Source organism: Hipposideros armiger, unplaced genomic scaffold, assembly GCF_001890085.2.
Source record: "Hipposideros armiger isolate ML-2016 unplaced genomic scaffold, ASM189008v1 scaffold_152, whole genome shotgun sequence".
In the NCBI taxonomy this organism is placed as follows: domain Eukaryota; kingdom Metazoa; phylum Chordata; class Mammalia; order Chiroptera; family Hipposideridae; genus Hipposideros; species Hipposideros armiger.
In genome coordinates, this window is record NW_017731502.1 from 1,422,440 (window position 1) to 1,446,129 (window position 23,690).

General features: G+C 45.3%; 1 protein-coding gene across 6 annotated transcripts in view; it reads right to left on the minus strand.

The window, feature by feature from the left end:
• VHL (von Hippel-Lindau tumor suppressor) overlaps window positions 1–23,690 on the minus strand; it is a 71,023-nt gene that overhangs the window by 12,307 nt on the left and 35,026 nt on the right. For 4 of the 6 annotated variants that reach the window (XM_019651110.1, XM_019651112.1, XM_019651109.1 and 1 more), the window contains 8 exons: window positions 15,907–16,053; window positions 10,989–11,117; window positions 9,269–9,357; window positions 7,498–7,692; window positions 7,350–7,414; window positions 4,696–4,810; window positions 3,085–3,194; window positions 1,306–1,501 (listed from right to left, as the gene is read on the minus strand). In XM_019651110.1, the coding sequence (XP_019506655.1) occupies window positions 1,306–1,501; window positions 3,085–3,194; window positions 4,696–4,810; window positions 7,350–7,414; window positions 7,498–7,692; window positions 9,269–9,357; window positions 10,989–11,117; window positions 15,907–16,053 (1,046 nt within the window). The remainder of the gene's footprint in view (window positions 1–1,305; window positions 1,502–3,084; window positions 3,195–4,695; window positions 4,811–7,349; window positions 7,415–7,497; window positions 7,693–9,268; window positions 9,358–10,988; window positions 11,118–15,906; window positions 16,054–23,690) is intronic. The other 2 variants (XM_019651111.1, XM_019651114.1) reach the window with 1 other exon arrangement.

The window sequence follows — 23,690 nt, forward strand, 5'->3', positions numbered from 1 at the left end:
GAGTTAAAAAGTCAAGAATAAACAGAAATCAGGAGTTTGGGTATGAAGGTGGGAATAATAAAAATAACCACTGTAATAATAATAATATTGATATGTGCAGGGTACTATGCTAACCGGTTTATGTATATTATCTTACTAATTTCCATATGTCTCATCATCCCCATTTTGTCCTCATTTTACAGAGGACAAAACTGAGGCCCAGGGTTATAGGTGATGTACCCTAAATCACTTGGCTGAAAGTAACTGAGCTGGGACTCAAACCCATGCTCTTAAGCTCTGCAGTATAGGGTATGGCAGCCTGCAGGTTCAAGTCCCACCAGGTCGTAAAGGAGCAGGCGCCTGGGCGAGCCCTGCTGAGCTTCACTGAGCCACTCAGTGGGGCTGATGGGGGCAAGGAAACCAGCAGTCAATGGGCTGGGAGACAGAGGAAAGCGGAATCTGACATGTGGCGGTTGGGCTAAGGGTAGAAGGTGGCTTAGGGGGAGGGCACTAGTAGGCGAGATGGACATACAGGAGACTGTGGGCAGGGAGAAGAAGTACAGAGTTTTCAAACCTATTTGGCCATAAACCTTTAAACACACCAAACTTGTAGCGATTTCAAGGAATTGGTGTGCTATAGAAATATACACTGGAGACTGCTACTCTCAAAACATGAGCTCCTGGGGGACAGTTTGTGTTTTAACTACATTTGCAGTCCACACAAATTCTACACAGAGTAATGACAGACAGGATGGTGGCAAGGACAGAAGTTGGATGAGTAGATGGATACTGAATGGATGGGTGGCTGATGGATGGGTGGCTGAGGGATGGGTGGATGTTGAATGGTTGGATAGATGACTGCAAAGATGAATGGACAGATGGACAAAACACATGGATGAACAAACAAAGACCAACACAACTGAAAAAGATAATTAGATGGATGGCAGGATGGGAATCAGGAGACTCTCTGGAGCCTACTATTGTAGAATCTTGACACTCATGAGTGCTTTACTTGGAAGATTGGCAAACTTTTTCTGTAACAGGCTAGATAGTAAATATTTTCGGCTTTGTCAGCCACAAACCAAGTCTCTGTCACATAGTCTTCTTTGTTTTTAAGTTCTTATTATTCAATCTTTTATAAATGTAAAAACTATTCTTAGTTCTAGCCATGGGCCAGTTTTGGTCTGTGGGCCACAGTTCGCCAACCCTTACTGTACTTTGATGGAGCATATCTATGAGCTTCTCTTATAACTTGTGCTTACAAAGGAACCATGGGAAGAACAAATGAGTGCAGGCCCAAGTCTAAGCAGAGAAAGAAGGTCTTACTATTCCACAGCTGAAGATGTCCACTCGCTTTGTCAGCTGTCCCACCCTGATGAAATCTTCTGGCAGATATGCAGCTGAGGCTTGGAAAAGGTGGGTCTTCATCATGGTGTATTTTGACCTTTTGTTGACAGGACACAGGTGAGCCACTGGATGGGCCAGCATGGGGGTAAAGTTTTGATCTAGCAAAACATTGGAGCTGTGGAAAAAAAGAAAGCAGAAAGAACCTTCTCATTTTGGGCTGGACAAGAAGAGACTTGCCAGTGACGTTTTTGGAAAATAACTTGGCAGTGAGCAGTGTCAGCCTTAGCAAGTTAGGGTCACTGAAGACCCTCAACATGGAGTTTCTGAGCCACTCCTGAGAAGGGAGCCCACTCCCACCAGCAAATGGGGATGGAGCTAAGATTAATCCTGCTGCCTCAGGAACGGCACCTGATATGACCAAAGAGGGGCAGCTATCCTGATCCCCACAGATGTCCACCCTGATCAACCTCAGCTGGCCAAGCCATAAGTTTTGTCAGCTCAGTCCCTTCCAAAGCTGTCCTGACCCCCAGCTCTGGCCCAGCTGACTCAAGTCTAAATGCCAGCATCCTCTGTGATGGAACCTGCCCAGATGGTGGAGAATAAGAGCAATAAAAATGTTCTTGGACCTAGTCATCTAAACCATGGGAGAGAACTCTCAAAAAGTACTCCAAAGTGGTGGTGGGCGGGGGCAAAAAAAAAAAAACTAAGCTACATGTGTAAAAATATTCAATGTAGAACTAATACCTGATAGCTTTTTTTTTTTTTTAGTATATACCAATTCTAATGTCCACTGTTAGGAGTGGGTAAGTAAATTATAAGCAACCCCTGCAATGGAAGACTAAGAAGTCACCAAAAAAATTATGACATGCAATGTGGGGAAATGTTTACCATGTTTAAATGAAGGGGGGGAGGGGGTAGAAGATGAATTGGTAACCAGGTGACCATGTTACCTTAGAGCTAAGACTTATGTGTGGGCAGGGGCGAAAAACAAAAGAGAAAAATGGAGGCCAGCTGATGAGTCAGGGCAGTGAGCAAGACCGACCTCTCGTCCTTGCGTTTCCTTTCTTGCTATTATAGTTGTTTACGCAGCCAAATAAGAATCAGCGAGGAGGAAAGAGGAAAGGGCTTTTCCTCGCCAGATGGAGGGAGGATTTTGGGGAAGTGTGGGCTCTAAGGTTTCAAGCTCCATTTTGCCAAATTCTCTCGTATCTTCTGGAATCTCTCCCTATGCTGCCAGTCCCCAGACGAAGATCTCTTGCTGTTGAATGTTTGGGAGCATGATACTGAGATGATGGGGTGCATGTTAACCTGCAGGAAGCCTCTCTGACTCAAGTTGTTTTCACTAACAGGTACACAAGTGTGTGTGTGGGGGGGAGGAGACAGGTCTCTGAGAAGAGTCTGAGCACAGAGTTAAAAATCCCAGGGGGCTTGGCAGACGTGACCCAAGCTCCAAGGACCAGGTGCAGACCAGCCGGGTGGGAAGCAAATACATCAGGGGTGTAGCGTGGTTGCTGGTATAAAACCAGCTAAGAAAGACAAATGTGATGACAGGTAGACAGTTCATGCTGACAGAAATCAGAGACACAACCCAAAAATACTTATTTTTGAGAGTATAACAAAGAAAGAGAGACTCAAAGGAGGTGAGCTGGGGAGAGAAAGGCAAAAAGAGAGACAGAGGAAGAGGAAAGGGATCCAGGAATGTGTGCTGCTTCATCCCTGCAGCCTGAGCCCTTGGGGGGTCCAGCCCACCTCTCTCACCTCTTGATGTTGCTGTGGATGATATCCAGGCTGTGAAGGTGCTCCACGGCACGAAGCAGCCCCAAGAAGATGCTGATGCGCTGGGGCCAGAGGAGGGGGTCCAAGCCACCCTAAGAGAAAGAAAAGACTTCTTAAGCCCAATGGCAAGGTCCTGGGCTCCTGTCTGTCCAGCTCATCATGTCCTCTGCAACAGGGCTCAGTCAGGATGGTTTACTGGCAGGGTGTCAGTTTTGACATCAGACAGATCTAGGTGTAAATCCTAGCTCAGACATGTACTAGCTGTGTGACTTTGGAAAAGACACTCAACATCTCTGAGCCTTGGTTTCTTCAGAAATAAAATGGAAATGTTAATCCCTACGCTTTAGGGTCGTAAGGATTCAAAGGAGTGTATGGTATGCTCCTAGCACAGTGCCTGCCACACAGTGGGTGCTCAATAAACAGCAGCTATTTTTATTATGACTATTATAGTGGCAGCTCTAAAATTTTTCTCTAGGAGAGGCTGGTTGGGAGAGGAGCTAGGGACCTTGTGTTGGCACACCAGGGACATGGGCCTTATACCCATTTTATGTGTATTTGGAGAGACTTCACAGGGGCTGATGGGGATTGTGGTGGGGCGGGGCTAAAGTCCCCTCATTTCTCCAGGTGCTGCCACTATTTTCTAAGACTGAATTTCCAGACTAAATCACCACTTATTTTTCAAGTAATGTCTTAGGTCCCACACCCTCTAAGAACTGGCCTTGCTAATAGATTTCTCCTCAAAAACTCTGAAATCTGAAGCCACATGAATGCAATTTAAACCACTGCCCTGACACCTTTCATCTGTGTTTCTCTGAGCAAACCACTTTGCCTCTCTGTGCCAAAGACTACTCTTTTGGAAAATGGAGTCAACTTCTTGGGTTGTGGCAAGGCCTGGAGGAGACATGTGTAAAGCCCTTGCACACAGCAAGAGCTCAGCAAAGCAAACATAAATAACTGCTTTGTCTGGTTCCAGCCAAAAGAAGCTATAATTCTGTTGCAGAATAACTTTTTTTCCCCCTCTGAGGATTTTATGGGAAGGATGTTTCTTTTAAAAATTATAATTTTAATAGTTAATTATATTCACATGGTATAATATGTAAAAGGTACAAAAGGATGTATATTAAAAGTTTCCCTCCCGTCCTGTGCCACAGCTATCTATATAGTTCTCCTCCCCAAAGGCAGCCAAGGCACCGGTTTCTTGTATCTTTCCAGAGATATATTCCATAAATACACAAGCAAATATACATATATTAGAATAGCATTTTAAAATAAAATTTTGCCTCCACTTTTTTATACTCTGTATCTCTTAATTCTTTTTCTTGTCCTATTGCACTGGCTAGCACCCCTAGAACAATGTTGAATAAAATTAATGCTATGGGAACCTTTGTCTTGCTCTTGACTTAAATGAAATGCCTCTTGTCAAATAAATTTGTTATAGGCTTTTACCTGAAGCTATTTAGCCAGATCTGGCCCAACTTTTCTTCTTGAAGAGCCTCTCTAGATAGCCCCTCTCCCCTCTGTAAGTCCTTAACCCTTGATTCTCTAACTAGGTGCTGCCTGGTCCTGTTCTCTGACCGTGACGCAGCCTCTTACCTGACCCTGAAGTCTGTCCTGTAAAGAACCATTAGCCATGTAGGGGTAGATCAAGCTATAAAACTGTTTTCCGGTACAGAAGCCCAGCAGAGGTAAGACGTTGGGGTGGCAGCATCTGAAATCAGGCATTAGCGCAGGTGTGAGGAATCAGACAGAAACAGTAATCAAAGGCTGCTCTACTTCCTTACCTCCCACCCCTCTTCGGCCCTCTCCACCACCCTGAGGGCCCAGCACCAGCACAGAAAGATGAAAACTGCCTGCCTTCAAGGAGCTGGAAGTTAAGTTGCTTGAACTTATCCTGCCTCATTCCTCTGCAACATGACACCTTAACCACCCCATCTTCCAGAAGCAGACAGAGATTAAGGAACTTGCCCAAGGTTACAACTAGCAAGCAGTGAAGGCAGGATCAGTAGGTCTTTTTGACTCCCAGGACTGGAGTTCTTCCCCAAAATCCTCTTCCACTGGGTTCTAAGTCACCAGTCCCTCCTGACTCTCCTCCTACCTCTCTGACCACTCTTGGCCTTTTTCACCAAGACCCTCCTCCTTTGCCTCCCTCTGAAACCCAAGTCTCCCCAACTAGGCTCATCATCTTGTTTTATAAGCTGCCCCATCAGGTATCTCCCACCTCTATGAGGGATGCTCTCAAATCTCTCATCTCCAGCCCCAGTGGTCTAGATGAACAGACTGGACTCAACAAGTCCCAAACCTGCTTCTCCACCCATAGTTACTATCTCAGTGAAGGGTACCACCATCCATCCAGTTTCCTAGAAACCTCCTTACCTCCCCAATCTAATTAGTCACATTCATTGCTATAAATAGCTTGTAAATTGTCCCTTTCATCCCCTCCTCCTCTGCCTTGGGTCAGACCCTGATGGACTCTCCCCAGGACTATTAGTCCCCAGGACTATTATACCAGCCTCCTGCCTGACCCCTCTGCTCTCCTCCACTCCCCCCAGGCCATCCTACTTCACACTTTTCATATCATTAGAGTTATTTACACTTTACTTTCCCACTAGACTTTTGAAGGCAGGGGCTGTGTATTCTTCACAGTCTGCACTCCCTCGAGCCACATAAGGCCTTGACAACTCACATTTGCCAAATCACTGAATGAAGGAATGACTGCCAACTCCAGGAAGGCACTATGCCAAGGTGCAAAGGGTATTAGACTTCCAGTTTCCATTAAATGTGTGTGTGTATATAAGTATGTGTATGTGAGTTTGTGTGTATTCATACATATGTATGAACAGAGTAAGGATTAAAGAATATATGGCAAAATATTAATACAGTAGTAGTTATTTGTAGATATTATGAAAAATAGATTTCTATTTTCTTATTTATAATTTTCTTTATTTCTTAAAATACTCTACAACTATTATGCATTATGTGCCCAAGGCTGCACATTGGCAGAGTTTCTCAGACAGTGACTTGCAAAGGTTGAATGACAGCTGGTGTCAAGCATACGACAGGTGCCCAATATGCATTTGTTAATCAGTCAGTGATGGTAGAACCAGGACAAGTCCCCAGGTCTCCAAACAGTCCTTCCCTTTTTCTCTCCCAGTCACCACCCAGCTTTGTGACAGGGAGGCTCACTTCACTTTTCCAGCCTCAGTTTCCCCATCTGTAAAATGAGCAGATTTGAGGATGGCTTTTGAAGTTCCTTATTGCTCAAGATCAGAGGTCAGCAAAATTTCTCTGTAAAAGCTAGACAGTAAATATTTTAGACTTTGCAGGCCACATGGTCTCTGTTGCAATTACTCAACTGTGCAGTATTATGCAAAAGCAGGCACAGGCAATACAGAAATAAATAAGCATGGTTGTATTCCAGTAAAACTTTATTATGGACACTGAAATTTGAATTTCTTTTTTTTTATGCACAAAAAAAGGGATTTATTCAGAGGAAGGAAAAACAAAGAAACAAACTACCACTGCAGTAAGAGAAACGCACTGCTCTGACACAGGGCTCCTACCAGCCACCCACCAGCCGCCCACAAACACCTCAGACACACACTCCAACCGGCCGCCCACGTGGAAAACAGAGAACTGAAATTTGAATTTCTTATACTTTTCATGTATCATGAAATATTCTTTTTCTCTTTATTTTTTTCAAACCATTCTTAGCTGTCAGGTCATACCAACACAGGCGGAGCCAGATTCAGCCTGTAGGCCATTTGTCAGATTCTAGAGCACTAGGATTTTAAAATGGATTCACCCTTAGAGCTGGAATCAGGAAGTGTTTGCCCATCTTAAAAAATGGGACAGAAAAAAAATGGGATAGAAACAGATTTCTTTCCCCCAGGATGAAAGGAGTTGAGCCAACTGAACCAAGGGTCTTTTTTAATTCTAATCTATGCATATATTAATAGTTGCTACATAGAAAAAGCGTGAACTGTGCAGCCAGACCAATCAAGGTTTAAATTCCAGCTCTGTCACTTACTAGCTGTGTGATCTTGGACAAGACACTTAACCTCTCTGTGCCTCAATTTGACCATATGTAAAATAATGTGATAATAGTAGCTACATTACAGGGTTCTTGTGAGGATTAAATGGGTCTATACATACAGAGTGCTTAAAACATGCTTGCCACATAGGAAGCTCTAAATAAGGGTTAGCTATCATCATTATTAAACAAAGTATTTTCCTAAGGGGAGGCTTACCTGTGATAAATTTGCATCTCTGCCTGGAAGAATTTTTCAATTGATCCTGGACCTGGACAGGGCATCTGTGGGAAAAGACACTGAAACATGAAAATCCAGCCTCACACGTGCAGCCTCCACCCATTACTAGAAACCAAGAAATGCTCACTTCTCTGAGCTTCTTGATGACAAATGGTGTGCCCTGCCTTTGCCCTCTGTAGATGTCAGCAAAGGTCCCCTCGCTGATTTTGTGGGTTTGGTTGAAGTTATCGGTTGCCTGAACCACGTCCACCTCACTCCAGAAAAGGCTTTCTCCGGCCAGGCTCAGAAGTGTTTCCTGCTTAGGAACAGAGGTGCTGAAATCCTGGGGATTCAGAGAGAAGAGACAAAGGTTAGTACTGAATTAATATGTAAAATACTATTTTCCCTACTGCCTCAGGGAATCTTAGAACACCAGAGCTGAAGGGGTGGCGGGGATCATCTCAACTAGTGAGGAGGAATGATAAAAAGAGCAGGAATAGGGCCAGCTCAAATCCCAGCTCCTCCCCTAACTTGCTCTGTGACCTTGGATAAGTTACTGAACCTTAATTTCCTCATCAGCAAAAATGGAGATAACAGCGGTACCCTGGAGGGTAATTTTGAAGATTAACTAAAATGTGAGTATTCCTGGCAAATGGTTGATATTTGCTTATATTTGCTTTTCTTCAGTTTGTAAAGGTGAACACCAAGGGAGTGAAAGAGCTGAGGTCAGATCACACAGCTGGTCAATGTCCAGGCTGGTACCCCAGGTCCTATACGTGGCACACACGCTGGGAAGCAGGACATAGGGTAACATAACCCAACATGATTCTGTAATCAGAGCTCCGGTGACAGCTTGCGTGTGTAAGCCTATGCAAAGCAGCTCTGTTTCAATAACTTCTCTTCTTAAAAATAGGTGTCCATAAACTTAAATTTTTTAAAGTTACATATGCTCTAATGAACAGTTTTAGAAAATTGGGGGTTTGGGGAGGGAATCCCCTTAATCCCTTTATCCACTTAACTGCTATTAAAGTTTAGTGTGTTTCTTGCCAACTAGATACTATGTAAGGATTTATTTAACAAATTGAGATCATGACACACACATAGTTTTGATATGTGGTATTTTCACTTAACATTATACCATGTTCATTCTCCCAAGCTATTAAGTCATCTTTGAGAATGATAAATTTTCAAAGGAAACTAAAACCCTGTTTAAGCGATAGTCTCCTTTATGGGAGCACTTCATGAACCAGACCCACACAGAGCTGGCTTCTTCACCAGGCACCCTGCCCGCAACACTTTTAGGGGTCCACGAAACTGTTTTCTTTTAAAATCAGAGGAACGAAAATGAACTTTTAAAATGGAAGAAAATGTTTTAATTTTTAATCTAGCTTAAATTACATTCATCTTTATGTCAATGCAATCGTAAACTATAATTTTTTTTTTTTTGTAATGAAGGAAAGAGCCCATGAAGGCACAAATGCCTAATACCCACAAAAGTCATATGTGGCCCTGGACCCAAGTCACTGAAAATTCAGGATAACTCAGACATTGTTTTCAGTTGAAAAAGGTTGGAGGGGAGGCAGTTAGTAAGCCAATGACAGCCACAACCAATTTATTTTGAGGGGAAGGAAGATGCCAATTATCATCTATCATTTAAACACAAATAATGGAAAAGCTCATCAAAAAAGAGTATTCACTGAAGTGAACCAACTCCCCACCCCCTTTACCCCACCGCCACCCAGCCACAGCTGTATCGATGACCAATACTTACAGTTTTAGAAGCTCAGAGTAATTCGATGGGTCTCCCTTCTCCCCGTCACCCCACCCTTAACCCCAAACTGGTCTCAGGGAATAAGTGTGTTGCAGTCTGAGAGAGAGCGCCACAAGCTGGGGATATCACTAGCTGGTGCGGGATTTACCTTTGATTCAGATGAAGCAGGAAGGCTGGTTTTCAAGGAAGGAGGGTCATCTTCAGGAGGCAGGGGGTTGGTTCTGGCTGGAACGGGCTCTGCAAAGAAGAGACTGTGGGTCAGGAAGTGGCTGGCTGGAAGAAGGCAGGAGGGGTCCCCGTCAGTCCCCAAACCAAGCCAGTCTCCAATTCACTCCACAAACACTTACTGTCAATAATGACAGTTGCCATATCCTGATACCCCCAGGCACCACCCAACATACTTTTCATGCCATTACCTAAATGAATCCTTATGATAACCCAATGGGTTGGTCCTATAAATGATCCCCATTTGGCCAGTGGAGAAACAGAGGTACTAGAGGTGGCCACCTGCCCAGGGCCACACAGTAAGTGGCAGCACCAGCCTTCAAATGGGATGTCATCTGTGTGACATCTAACCCCTACACTGTCCTACCTCCCTTACTAGGAGCAGAAAAGAGAACTCAGAGGAAAATTAGCTATAGGGCCTGCCTTCCAGAAACCTCCACCATGGTACGAATGGCAATAACCAGCCTCTCAGGTCAGAGGCAGGAGAGGCCAGCCATAGGGGTTGAGAGATCAAGGAGGGTTTCACAGAGGAAAGAGCATTTGACCTGGGCTTGAAAGATGGTGAAACGTTTCCAACAAGTGGATACGAGGGAGGGGGCACCAGCCCATAAAGAGGTGTGGCAGTGGGAGAGCATCATGCCGGGGACTGTTCTAAATGCCTCACTTAACCCTCATTTAACCCCCACAACAATCCTAGGAGATAGGCACCACTATCATCTACTTGTTACAGATGGTGAAATAGGCCTCTGAGAACCTGGGGGCTGGCCCTTCCAAGAGAACCTGACCTCAGGGTTGCTGGCCACATTCACCTGCTTCCCGCATTTCTGGTTTCTGACATCATGAAGAAAGGGATTAGTCTGAAACTTTGGCAGTTAAAAAAAAATTTTTTTTCAGAAGACTAAGAATAGTACCGGGGTGAATCAGCCTTGCTAAACTATTAACCCAGGCAGCTGATAAAACAAAACTCACCTGATACAAAACCTGAGGCTCTTTCATTCCCCATGGAGCCCAACAGAAGGGGCATCCTAAGCCTATCTCCCTGGGTCTGCTCCTGCTTCTAGGGCTGTTAGGAGTGTTTTGTTTTTGTTTTTCACATTTTTCAGCATTAGGTATATTTGAAAGAACTAAATTTGAAAAGGTACCATGTTTGCACACCCACAGTGTATCAGAGAACCCCAGAATGGGGCACTAAAAAAGCACACACACAGGTGCACAACACATGCTCTCAGTGCATCAATGCACTCAAACTGTAAACTGAGCTTTGGTATAAGAGCTATAGCTCAGACACTGGAAGTAAACTTTTGGCAAACAAACAAATTCTTTAATAAATCCAGAATGAAAAATAGAATAAATGAAACCAGCAATGCGCTGCAGACCAGCTGCTGGCAGCACAACTGACCTAAAGCCCTGCTGCTTACTCAAATCCATCCCCCCATCTGCACCCAGGCCATGCTTCCCACAGGCTGCTCCCAACCCCCACCCCCATCCCACCCCACCCTCACACACACACACAGGGACTGGGTGCAGAGGGGAGACTAAGAGGAGAGCCAGGACTCTGATGGGGACTCTGGTCTTTCCAAGGACACCCACTGAGCCTGCCTTTGACTGTAGGCAGGCAGTACAATCCCACTCAACCTTCTCACCCTCTTTCCTTCCCTGGGGTCCAAAGCTCTCTCCCCGCGTTCTCTCAGGCACTTGTCCTGTGAAAATCGTTGCATGTTCATCTTGGCTTCTGGAGTACAGGCCTCCACTGGCCAGCGGGTGCAGGGACCCTGCCATACAGAAGGGCTCCCTGTTACTGCTGCTCCTGTGATGGAGGCTCTGACCTTGCCCTGCCTTCGCTTGGCCTTGGCCCAGTACCCCTGGCCTGTGTTCCCCAAACTGCGGTCACATTCATCCACCTAGATGTTGGCCATGTCTTTGTGTTGCCTCACTATGAGTTACTTGATATTTTTCTTTCAATCCACTTTAATTCACATAGTATGCATTTAGCCTTGAAATCCCTAGGTTTTTGTACATGTGATATGTATTTTTTCTAACATTCATGTTCTCATGTACTACTGGGGATACACTCTGAGAACACTGCTCCAGGCCACCTCGATCTCCCTCCGGCTTCTTTCCTCAAGTGTTGCCCCATCCCCTCTCCCTGGCCCAGTGCTGGCTTCAAAGCAGGGCTGCACACATGGTCCCCATCCTCTCCACTTGCCTACTGACTCCAAGGTCACCACTGGCCTCACACAGCCAGGATTTTCTGATCTGACTTGATGCCTGGGGTTCACTCTGGGGGCTGTACCATGTCCCTTGGGTTGGGGGGATCACTGAGGTCTACTCTTCTGACAAATGAGAGCTACGAATTGGAGGAGTGGCTGAGTCTATTTATCCCTGTGGTTTTGAAAAAAAATAAAAAGAAATGGGGTTTGGGCCACTACTGCCAAGGCTGACATTACCAGATACACTTAGCCCTTGCTTTGCCAATGCTCATGGAAGAGATGGGTCAGGGAAGACGCTGGGCTGCATAAAGGTCATTTCCAAAACACCAAGAAGTTTCGTGTGCCGAAACTTCTACTAAAAAAAAAAAATTAGATCCTTTTGGAGTTCATAAGTGTGATGATTGGGTGTTCACACTTGTGTGTGAGATGTGCCTCCCACAAACCTTGTTACGACATCGGCACATTACCCATCTGATGTGAAAAAAATAGTGATAAAATTTCCCATGGAAATCTTTCTAGAATGTGTGCTTTCCCAAGCAGACTACATCACATCTCGCTGTGTTGAATCACTGTGAGCCTGAGCACACACGCAGTGGTGCTGTATCTCACTTGGGGTTTTCTGTCCCCTGCCTAGTGGCTGGCAGTGGACCTGCCTATGCAGCCTCCCAGTCTCCTTTCCGTTCACCAGACACCACTGGGCTCAAGTCCTGGCTCCTCATTAGTAGAGATTTAACCTTGGCTGAGTTGTGCTTCATCTCTTTAGCTTTCTCAAATATAAAAAGAGCAATAATAGTCTGTTCCTTGTAGAGCTCTTGTCCAGATTAAAAGAGATGACAGTTATAAAGCACAAAGATCAGTCTCTGGTACATATGGAGTACCAAGGCTGGTAAAACTATGTGTAGAATAAGATTAAACAGATCCTAACTGACAGTCCAAGGGCCTCTCCCATAGCAAAGGCTCTGTTCAGTTATTTCAGCTACTCAGAGGCCTTCTATCTGAATTCTAGCTTTGAGAATCTGTTTTAATGAGGTGCTCAGAGCCTGTCCGTGGCTCACCTGCTCACGTATTTTCCCCCTCCATGTCTTTCCCCATCTTCCTCCCCACCTACTGCAAGGGGGTCAGTATGTACATACAGGGGTTACGATGTGAGCTCTGGGCAGCCCACCTGAGCTGAATCCTGGCCCCACCACTCATTCAGCCAGGAAGCTCTGGCAGGTCGTGCATCCTTCCCCAGCTATCAAAGTGGGTAACATTAGCCCCCGCCTCTCTGGTCATCAGGGTGATTCGTGAGGCCCTGACTAGGAGCTCCTGGCCCAGTGTCTCCTGCACCAGGCGGTCATTGTCCCCACCTGCCTGTGCCCTCCTCAGCCCCCACAGCCTCCACATTCTCCACTCCTACAAGATAATCAATCAGCTTGAATTTTGGGTCACAATGGAAGCTTGGGGTTTTCCCAAGAGAAGGCAGGCTTTGGGTTATTTGATGAAATGAATGATTACTCGCTTGTGTTCAGTGTGGAGAAAGATAGACAACCAACTTCCTGCTTCTGTCTACAGATCATATTTATTATCTCGACCTGCCAAGGCACATGAGCATCTAAGTGCCATTCAAGAAAGTGAACGGTACAATCACTTTATGAGGGGTGTAAATGTCTATTACATTGTTTTGTACACCTGAAACTAATTAAAAAAGAAAATGTATCCTAAAAATCTACAAAAGAAAAAAGAAGAGAAGACTAATTTCCCTTCCCTTGAGTGTGGGCTGGACTTAGTGACATCCTTCTAATGATTAGAATGAGGCAGAAGAGTTGTCCGGCTACAGGGACTGGGTCATAAAAGACAGGGCAATTTATTATGTAGCAATAGACAACTAATACACTGGTATAAATTTATTTCCAACTTAAGCCTTTGTATAAACTTTCTCTTTTTTATTGGTTTTTAGCTGCTTCTATTTCTTTCTTCATAGAGCAAATTATATTATCAGAACATCAATGTAATTCTGCCCTTATGTTTTTTCAATATCGATGCCATTTTTTTCTTATGTCATTACTATTGCTCCGGAATTTATCGAGACAAATTATTCTTTTAAGTAAGATAATGACTATGGTTTTAAATGTGTATAATTTATCATGCTAAAATATTTTCTTCCCTATCTTTCTAATATGGCATGTGTAAAAAATTGAATACATATTAATTATGAAAAGTGACTTTTAGCATCTACAATGATATAAAGTATATATTAGACAACAGACTCTCTAAAGTAAGACAAAATCTTATTTCAGTCTTGAGTTTCATATTTAACCTTTGCTTCTATTTTAAATTATACACACCATAAAAAAAAAAGTGAACGGGGGCTGGCCGAGTGGTGTGTTGGTTAAGAGCTGGAATGGGATGCCAGAGGGTCCTGGTTCGGATCCCACATATGAGGGCCAGTGACGCTGCCCTCTACAGCTAAGATGCTGAACAACAGCTCAACCTGGAGCTGGGCTGCCGCCCCTGTGGCAGTGGGTTGCCATGGGCTACCGTGTGTAGCCAGCAGCCAGCGTGAGCGGCCAGCAGCCGCAGTGAGCGGCCGTCCAGAAGCCGGCGACTGATCTGCCTCGCCCAGGAAGAGCGCAATGATGGTGCCAACTTGGGCCAGTGAAGCAACGTCCTCCACAACTAGACTGAAGAACAAAAGAACAGCAACTTGTCTGTTCCTCTTCCCCCAATTCTCCAGCGCTGTTCCCTTCCCCCAATTCTCCAATAAAAATCTTTAAAAAAAAAAAAGTGAACTGGTACAAAGGCTGGCTTGTTTTTGCAGTCATCTAGATAAGGAACATCAGAAGTTGCTACACTGTAACAACTTCCATCCTGACCAGCACTCCCCTACAATTTCCCTATTTTATTATTGTTCCCATTGGCCATCAACCAGTATCACGTTTGTTTAGGACTATTTCCCCTTATCTTTAATTGCTGATCAAAGTTTTACACTTTTTTTTCTTTATCTACAGGAAATAATTCAGATTTTTTGACATAGAATTAATTTTCCAGACTCAACCTATCCGGGGTGTCTGGAATGTTCCTAACATCAGCTAACATTCAATAAGCATATATACATCGTGGCAACCCTGAGGTGCATGGTTCCTTACCACAACATGATGGCATATGTTTTATTATGATGCCCATGTTATAGATGAAGAAACTAAGGCACAGAAAGGCTAAGGAATTCTGCTAGGAAGTGGCAGAGTTGGGATTCCAGTGCAGGTCTGTCTAATGTACAAGCCTGTGCATGCTATCCTCAGCCCACACTGACCTTGGCTCTACATTGATGAACTGAGGGTTCATGGATTTGGGATCTTGGACACACCAAAGCGGAAGGGAGGCTCCAGGGGAGAGGTGGTGAGAATGGAGATGTGGGCATGAGTAGCCCCTTGGAGAAGTGATCTACTGGCTGAGTCCTTCCATCATCTGGCAAACTGTCTCTGAGCCCTTTCCTAGGCACGAGGGGATGGAGACAAATCTGAAGTGGTCTGAAAGGCTTTGGAATAGTAGCGTGTGCAGGAGTTAGGGACACAGCATTCAAATCACACTGTTCAGATGACACTTCCTACTCATGTGACCTTGAGCAAATCATTTCTCCTCTTGGTGCTTCAGGTGCCACAGAACAAAGCAGCATATCTGTGACTGGCAAAGAGAAGGAAGATGGGAGGCAGGGAGCACCCCTCAGCACCCTACTAAATGGTTATGAGGACCAGGCCCTAAACAAACCACAGGCCTGTGGAGAGCAGACAGAAAGGCCATCAGACTCCCAGCCCAGGGCCTGCAATGGGGGCTTGGGAAACCACAGGTGAAATACCTGGGCCCCGTGCATATGACCTTGGCAGGCTATTTAGCCTCTCTGTTCTTCAGTTTTCTCATCTGTGGAAGGGGGATAATCGTAATACCTAACTCATACAGCTAACTGAGGATTAAATAAGTCAACATCTCTGAAGTGCTTAGAACAGTGGCACATAGAAAGCCCTCATTCACTGAGTTATTTCTTCTATAAAAACGGTAACAAATGATACATATTATTTTATCAGAGTTTTCTAACTTTTTAACTCAGTACATTGTAAGCATGTTTCCATGTATGTATATACATCCAAATAATTGTTAACAGTACTGTTATGTTAATAATATGTTAACAGTATTATTATTATGTTAACAGTATTATTATGTTAACAGTATTATGACCTTCTGTCATTAATTTTACCATCCCCACTGTTGTTTCTAACTTTTTGCTATTATATGCTGAGCTGAATATCCTTCTAGATACATCATTGCCTTAAATAAATTTCCTTTAAATAAAAAATTGAAATTTAGTTTAAAATACCTGGGCCAAGAATGCTAGCTGGCCTCACAAGCTGCCCCTTTTCTTGTTCGTCCTTGGTGTTTCTTACAGAAGCTGCCAAGGGCCTTCCTGGCTTCACAGCATCCGGGAAGTCCGGGATGGAAGACTTGATTTCAGGAACTGGTTTCCCTGAAACAAGGTGGAAAAAAAGAAAGTTATGATTCAGTGAAATGGGGTAGCCATCCAGAGGCTGGGTCTAGAAGCCAGCCTCTGGGTTCTAGTCTGGGCTGTGCTTTGAATTCACAGTGTGCCCAGTGAGTTCTTTCCCTCTTTGGGCCATGGTCTCCCCGTCTGTAAAATGTAGTGGTTGGGCCTGACAATCTCCTGTGATCAGTCCAGCTCTGACATTCTGAGTCAGACACACACGGCTTCTTATCCTACTAGCTGTGTGACCTTACGCAAGTCACTTTCCTTCTAGGAGCCTGTTCCTTCACGTCTAAAATGGAGATGATGATAATGATAGTATCTGCTTGCCTGTTTTTAGGCTATTGGGAAGGGGGATATGAGAGCACAGGCATGAAAAAGCCCCATGAACTATACATTTCCCCGAACACGTGGGGAAATTAAAGATATCCATCCTGCTAAGTCCCTAGTTGAGCCCCTAAATTTAGAAGCTCTGGCGGTCCTACAGCTTCCCCTTCCACAAGCAGTGGAAACATATGTGTCCTTCCCCATTTTATAGATGGGAACCCTGAAAATAGCAGCTATGTCAACTGAGGGCCAACTGTGCCAGTCCCAGGCCCACCTTGGCATACATCAAATCCTCACAAGGACTTTTCATTTCATCCCTGTTAGCGATGGAGAAACTGAGGCCTGGCAGGTTAAATGGCTTGCCCAAGATCACAAAGCCTGAGCAGGCAGGACTGGCCAAAGGAGCCTGGGTGGAGGTCACTTGCCTGCACGAGAGTAATCACTTGCCCTTTGCATGGATCTGTGAAACCCCAAAGGTGTTTCACAAACACCTCCTCAGCTTCTCAGAGACAGCTCTGTGTGAAGCAGCTTCTCCCACCACTGCCCTGTGGCATCTCTCCCGGCTGGCCGCTGCCTCCAGCTCAGAGTTCTCCAGATCCCTCCCCAGGCCCCATCTTACCAAAATACAGACCTGGCCTCAGCAGCTCCCTGCTTAAAGCCTTTATGACTTTCCATTGTCCAGATAAAGAGCTCTCTCTTCCCCTGACTCCTTATATCTCTCCATTGCCTCCCCGATCAAATCCAAATTCTACAGCCCTGCATTCAAGGCCTCTCACGCTCTGGTGGTTGGAAGTGGACCCATATTTGAAAACCGAAAAAGTGGGGGCACTGAAGTGCCGGGGAAGGCCACCGACCTGCTAACTCTCATACGTGCATCATGTGGAGCTGGGACAAACTGTCACCAGCCTTTGAGTCCCCAGTAGCATTCATCCCAACAGGTAAACCGTGTCTCTTTGCAAACAAAACTGATCATTACAATGGGATCAACCTTTCCAAACCCAAGCTTTGGGACTAGGACAATATTAATAATGCCTAAACACATGACACCACACTTGTATGGCATCATGCAGATTATTTTATTTTCACGACAACCTCAGATGGTTAACAATTATCTGTATTTCATTTTTGAGCACACTGAGGCTCCCAGAGGTGAAATGATTGTCCCTGAGTCAAACAGCTGGTGATTCAAACCTGGGGCTGCTTTCACTGTCCCCTCCTATCTGGCTAGGGCAGATGGCACTGCCCCTGGGCCCCACCTGCAGAAAAGCAGGAAAACAGGGTGGGAGCCTGTGAAGAAAGGCTAGAGGGAATGCACAAAAGTAACAAGAAAGCTGAATGGGGGACAACAGGTGACTTTTTCCTTTACTGTCACTGGTATATTATTCTCTTAAATAAAACTTATCTTATAAAATAATCAGCAGAGCTTTGCTGTTTGGAGTTCAGGCTCTGGAATGGAAACCAGCTCTTTCACTTCCCAGCTGTGTTTACTTTGGATGACTTTCATGAGAACTAAGCGAGTAAACTGCTTAGCTCAAAACACAGGGACTTCATTATTGTTGTTGTTCTATTTTTAAAATACTGGTTAACAGCCCACATATTAAGTATAAAGAGAATAGGGTGAGAGTATTGTTTTCATTTAACACAACTCTGAATTGTTCATACTTTCTTTTTTAGTTTTATTATATTTTTTTAATTAGGGTAAAATACACGTAACATAAAATTTACCAATTAACCATTTTTAGGTGTACAGTTCAGTGGCATTAAGCACATTCACATTGTTATACAACCATCACCACCATCCATCACCAGAGCTTTTTACACTTTCCCAAATTGAAACTCTGTCCCCATTAAACAAGAACTACAGATTCACGCTCCCTCCAGCCCCTAGCAACCACCATCCTACTTTTGGTCTCTATGAATTTGACTACTCATTTAAATTTTTTAACTTGTGTGTTTTTTACACTTTAATAGTAACTAAAATGATGTTATCTGTATATCCATTGACATGGAAAAATGTTCATATATTGAGTGACAAAAAAAAGATATATGCGTATATGTTACTAGTTTTTTGTAAACTATGTGTAAAAGTATAGAAGACATTTATATATGAAAAGAAAAAGAGCCTGAATATACATAAAAATTTAACAGTGATTATTTCTGGATGGTGTGATTATCAATGATTTTATATTGTGGGTTTGGGGGGGTTGTTTTTCAGTTTATTCACACTGCAGAATTTTTCAACAGTGGTCATGCATTCATTGCATAGTAAAGCATGTTTCTTAAGGGGAAAAAAATCAGTAAGCAAGCTAGCTAAACCAATAACGAGGACTGAGTCTTCCCAACTCGAGTGAATAAGGGGCTGTTTGCACTGGGAAATCCATCTGGCCCAGATTAGTAAGGAAGTGATCACCAGATTCAGATCCAACTCACTCCTGGTTTTTGCCACCAACTGTCTCATACGTGTACCTGATATTTAGCAAGGAAGGAAACTGAGACTCAAGGAGGTGAGGAGACCCGCCAGAGAAAGAAAGTGAAAGAAAGAGGCATTGGGGCTGGCCGGGTGGCGCAGTTGGTTAAGAGTGCAAGCTCTGAGCAACAGGGTCACCAGTTCGATTCCCACATGGGCCAGTGAGCTGCGCCTGAGCTGAGCTGCTGCTGAGATGCCAACGGGCGGCCAGATGGCTCAGCTAATGAGAGCACATGCTCCTAACAACAAGGTTTCCGATTCAACTCCCACATGGGATGGTGGGCTGCGCCAACCCCTGCCCCCCCCCTCCCACCTAAGATTGAACACGGCACCTTGAGCTGAGCAGCTGCTCAGCTGGTGAGAGCACCTGCTCTTAACAACAAGGTTGCTGGTTCATCTCTCGCATGGGATGGTGGGCTGCGCCCTACCCCCCGCCCCCCTCTGCAACTAGACTGAAAGCAGCAACTGGACTTGGAGCTGAGCTTGCGCCCTCCACGACTAAGATTGAAGGACAAGGACTTGACTTGGAGCTGATGGGTCCTGGAAAAACACTATGTTCTCCTTCCCCAATTCCCCAATAAAATCTTGAAAGAAAGAAAGAAAGAAAGAAGGGAAGGAAGGAAGGAAGGAAGGAAGGAAGGAAGGAAGGAAGGGAGGGAGGGAGGGAGAAAGGAGGGAGGGGCATTGAGGCATGAAGGCGGAGACTCTTCCTAGGACCAAGGTGGAGAGGCAGGGCTGTGGGCAGGATGCACACCCCACATCATGGTCCCTGGAGAACTCAGGCTTCATTTCTCCCAACTGGGGTCCTCAGGCACCTCAGAAGGACTACACTGCCCCCACCCCAACTCCCACCAGCCTGAGGCCCTTCCGGCCAAAACTGGGAGCCAGAAGCCAGTTCTTCCCCAACAGCAGCCCTGAAGGCAGGATTCGTGGATCACACACCTTTGTTTTATGTCACACCACTGCCTTCCACAGGCAGGGGCGAGCGCACAGTCCCTTGTACAAAACGACAACAGTGAACCATCACCAGTGGTGAATGCTAAATCATGAGTGGCTCCAGAACCAGCTGCCGGCTCCCAGAGTGTACAGACACGGACACTGTGCCCCCGCCCCCAGAGGAAGGGGCCACCGCTCACTGCCCTATCTTCCCTGCCCTCCTCTCCCTGGCCCAGGAGATGGCGGCCTCTTTCCTGGCACCCTCCCACCACAAACTGCCTAGGATGGGATCCCGTGTTCCTTAAAGGGCCACATTGGTGACATCCTCATGACATCTGTGTATGAGGCAAAAAGGCAGAGGTGGCTCCTCTATGGGAGGCCAGCCAAAGCCTAGCCCCAGCTCCCCTCGCTAGGCCTGCTAGTGAATGGGACCGCAGACTGCCATTGCCTGCAGAGCCAGGCCACAAGAGTAGGAGCTGCTCCCAGATGCACTGGCTTCCTACAGGTCCCACCTGCACTCCAAACTGCCTGTGGCCCCAGAAAAAGAAGCACCTTACTACTCCCATCTGAGGTCCGGCTGAGCCTCAGTTTCCTCATAAGTCAAATGGGGGTAAGGGTGACCATCCCAGCTTGACCTAACTTCAGTGCCCTATTCCCGGTGACCCTTTTGTTTTCCTTTCTGCACAGATCTTTGCCTCTCTGCCGAGACATTTGCAGAAACATTGAGGCTGCTCACCCACTTGTGGCTAACGTCTACAGCCTCCACCCACGGGGAATATAAAAGGCTTCATTAGGTTTTCATCCTAAGGAGGCTCTGGTTTTTCTCTTTGTTTTTCTTCTTCTTTCTCAGTGACAGGCAGTGGCCTAGAGCTGGCACCGTGGGTCACGTGCAAGCATGTGGACACACATGGGCAGGGGCTACAGCCTGTGGCTGAACCGGTAAGCACCTTTCAGGCTGACACTCACCCTCCCACCTACCTAGTCACACTTCAAGGGCCACACCCAGCCATAGAGCTCAGCTGACAGCCTGACGTCAGGCCCCGCACTGACAACTTGATGAGAAGTTTCGGCTTCCTGTGAAAGCCCCATCTCAGTATGCTGTGGGTTTTCAGATGTCTTTTAGATGCAGACAATAAATAAGATGTTTAAACATCTTCATTTCTACTCTTGAGTTGCTGACGCCTGATCTGAATTGGAGCAGGCTTTTTCTTGCCTCTTTTCCCACCAAAACCAGAAGAGGGAGAAATTGTGGTTTCTCGGTCTTTTGTGCCTGGAAACCTGGTAGCTGAGCAGATATAACACCCATCTATCAAGCTGGTACATCAGAGTGCCGTGGAAATAAAAACAGAACATTGAGGGCAGGACAGGGTAAAGGAGGCCAAAGTGTTCATGAGAAAAGGTGGTGATGAGCTTCAAATCTCATCTGAGTTTCCCATCTGCCAAGGTCAAGCCATTTATATCATTACTATGACTGATGCACAGGAGCAGCCTCAGGTTTCTGGGACAATAACATAACACTCTTTCCCCTAGGATTACAGCCTCAAAAAGATTCTACACCTAAAGTTGATTCTGCAGTATCATGAGATCCAAAAATATAAATTATGATCAAACCACAGGACAGAGTAAGTGTGGGGAAGCTTCCATTTCCAGACCCAGCCTCTAAAATCCCTAGCTGTGTCCAAGGCAAATTTCTTAACCCTCTGAGCATCATTTGTGTCTTCTGTAGAGTCAGAATCATTATTAAATATAGGACTATAAAAATATAGGACTATCCCAGGACTCAGAGGGACAAGATAACTAAAGCAGCTGACCGGGATACAAATTGTGCCAACGGTATACAAATTGTGCCAACGGTTGTCCTCTGTCCTCTCTCCCTGTCCAAAAGGTACAGGGGGGAAAAAAAAAAAGTTTGATCCCCAAATTGGAGTCTCTGAAGGAAGCATTTGGAATAGATGGCTATTTTTAACATTTTAAACCCTCTAATGGAAACTGTGACTTTCAGTGGACAGTGGCATGATCTCGAAAGGCACAGTGACCATGGAGCAGCATAATACAGGAACCTGGCTAGAGGAGAAGTGGAACTTGCTTCCGCCTGCCTGTGCTAATGGCAGCTGGCCTTGTCACACACAGGACAGACAGCTCAGGGTCCTTCTCCCTGCTGGGACCCCCAAGGATGGGAAGGGGGTGCCAGTAATTGAAGTAACAGCGTTGGTGGCTGTGGGCACTGAGGGGTTGACATATCGGTTCTCAGACCAGTTAGATCAGAGTCTGAATGGTTTTTAAAGTTCCTTAGGTGAGTTTGAGAACTACTGGCTGAACCCAGAGTGATGAGGGTTGAGTTTCAGGCATCAGGGGAACAGACGTAGAGCAGGAGTATTTCTCTGTGCCCCTTTCACAGTTCACAGGGGGGTGACGGGCCTGTCTTCCTCTCTGCTTTGTACTTCAGGCTGTCCCACACTCTAAGGAGCATGAACCACTTAGGCTGTGCAATCAAATGAACTCACAGCTCTCCATTGTGCTTCCAACCAGTGACGCATGCCACAGTCAGGCTCACTGGCAAGGTAACCTTTCTAAATATCACCTGACACGTGAGACGAGGAACTGCACCCCCACCCCAGAGTGGCCATGAGGATGAAACCAGGAAGTGCTCAACAATTATAAGCTATTAGTATTATTTACTATGGTTATTTTCATCATCCCTAACTCTAGGTCAGGCTTTGTCCTGAGTGCTTTCCCATATGCACGGCCTATTTAACTCAGATAATAGCCCTAGGGAAAAGGTCCAATTGCTATCTCTGCTGAATACCTCAATAAAGTGGAACCTAGAAGAGTCATCTTATTAATATTTTGTTTATTTATGCCCCTTTTCCTTCAGGTGAAAGGCTTATGCATGATGGGCCTTGGCAGAGAGGCCTGGGGTCTCCTCCCCAGCTGCCTGGGAACATTTAACATGGTGGCAAATCCAGGAGCCACACACTTGAGCAGAGGAAACTCTAGCTACTGACAAAGTCTTTCCTCCATGAGTACACTCTGGAAATCCCCACCACCACCCTTCCCAGCCCTCAAGTTAAACAGTGATGTGATTTCTATATATTTGTTTTTATTCTTCAGCTGACTCAGGTGGCTGAAATGGATGAAAGTGATTCAGCTATAACTAGAAGAACCCTGGTACTGGTTGGCCATACATAGCTTTCCGAGCCCCCTCTTTTCCTTTCTCTCCTTTTCCCTGGGCTTGATGCTCCTGGGCATCCAAAGTCCATGCCCCAATGCACACATCCCCACAAAATTCACAATTCAAGCTAGACATAAAATTAGGCAAATCTGAGGGCATGACCTGTTTTCCTAATTGCTTCTCTCTCTGGTTCTCCAATGGACCTGTACTTCAACAGCTACTAAAATGACTCTCCTTCCTCATTCATTTATCTGCCATGTTAGGAACAGAGGATGCCATCTGTTATCAAAACTGATATGATCCTGACATTGAGCTAGCTAAATAAGAGACATCTAATTATAAACTGGAATGAGTTCTATGCAAAAAAAAAAAAAACTTGAGGGGAAAGAGGTGCCTAACAGACTTACTTATATAAGGTGGTCAGAGAAGTCTTCTGTGTGTAGGTACTATTTAAGCACAGACCCAAAAAATAAGAAGAATTAGTTATGGGAAGAATGCAAGGAAGGTGGGAAGGGACCAGCATTCTAAGGAGAAGGAATGGCATATGCAAAGGTCCTGAGGCAGAAAACAGTTTGATGTATCTCCTCAAATGAAAAATGACCCTAGTGGCTACGTTGAATGAATGAGGGGGAAAGTGGCAGAGATAAGGTGAAAGAGCTGGGCAAGGAACAGTTAGACCATGTGAGACCGCATAGACAATGGTTAGGTAGAACCTTATCA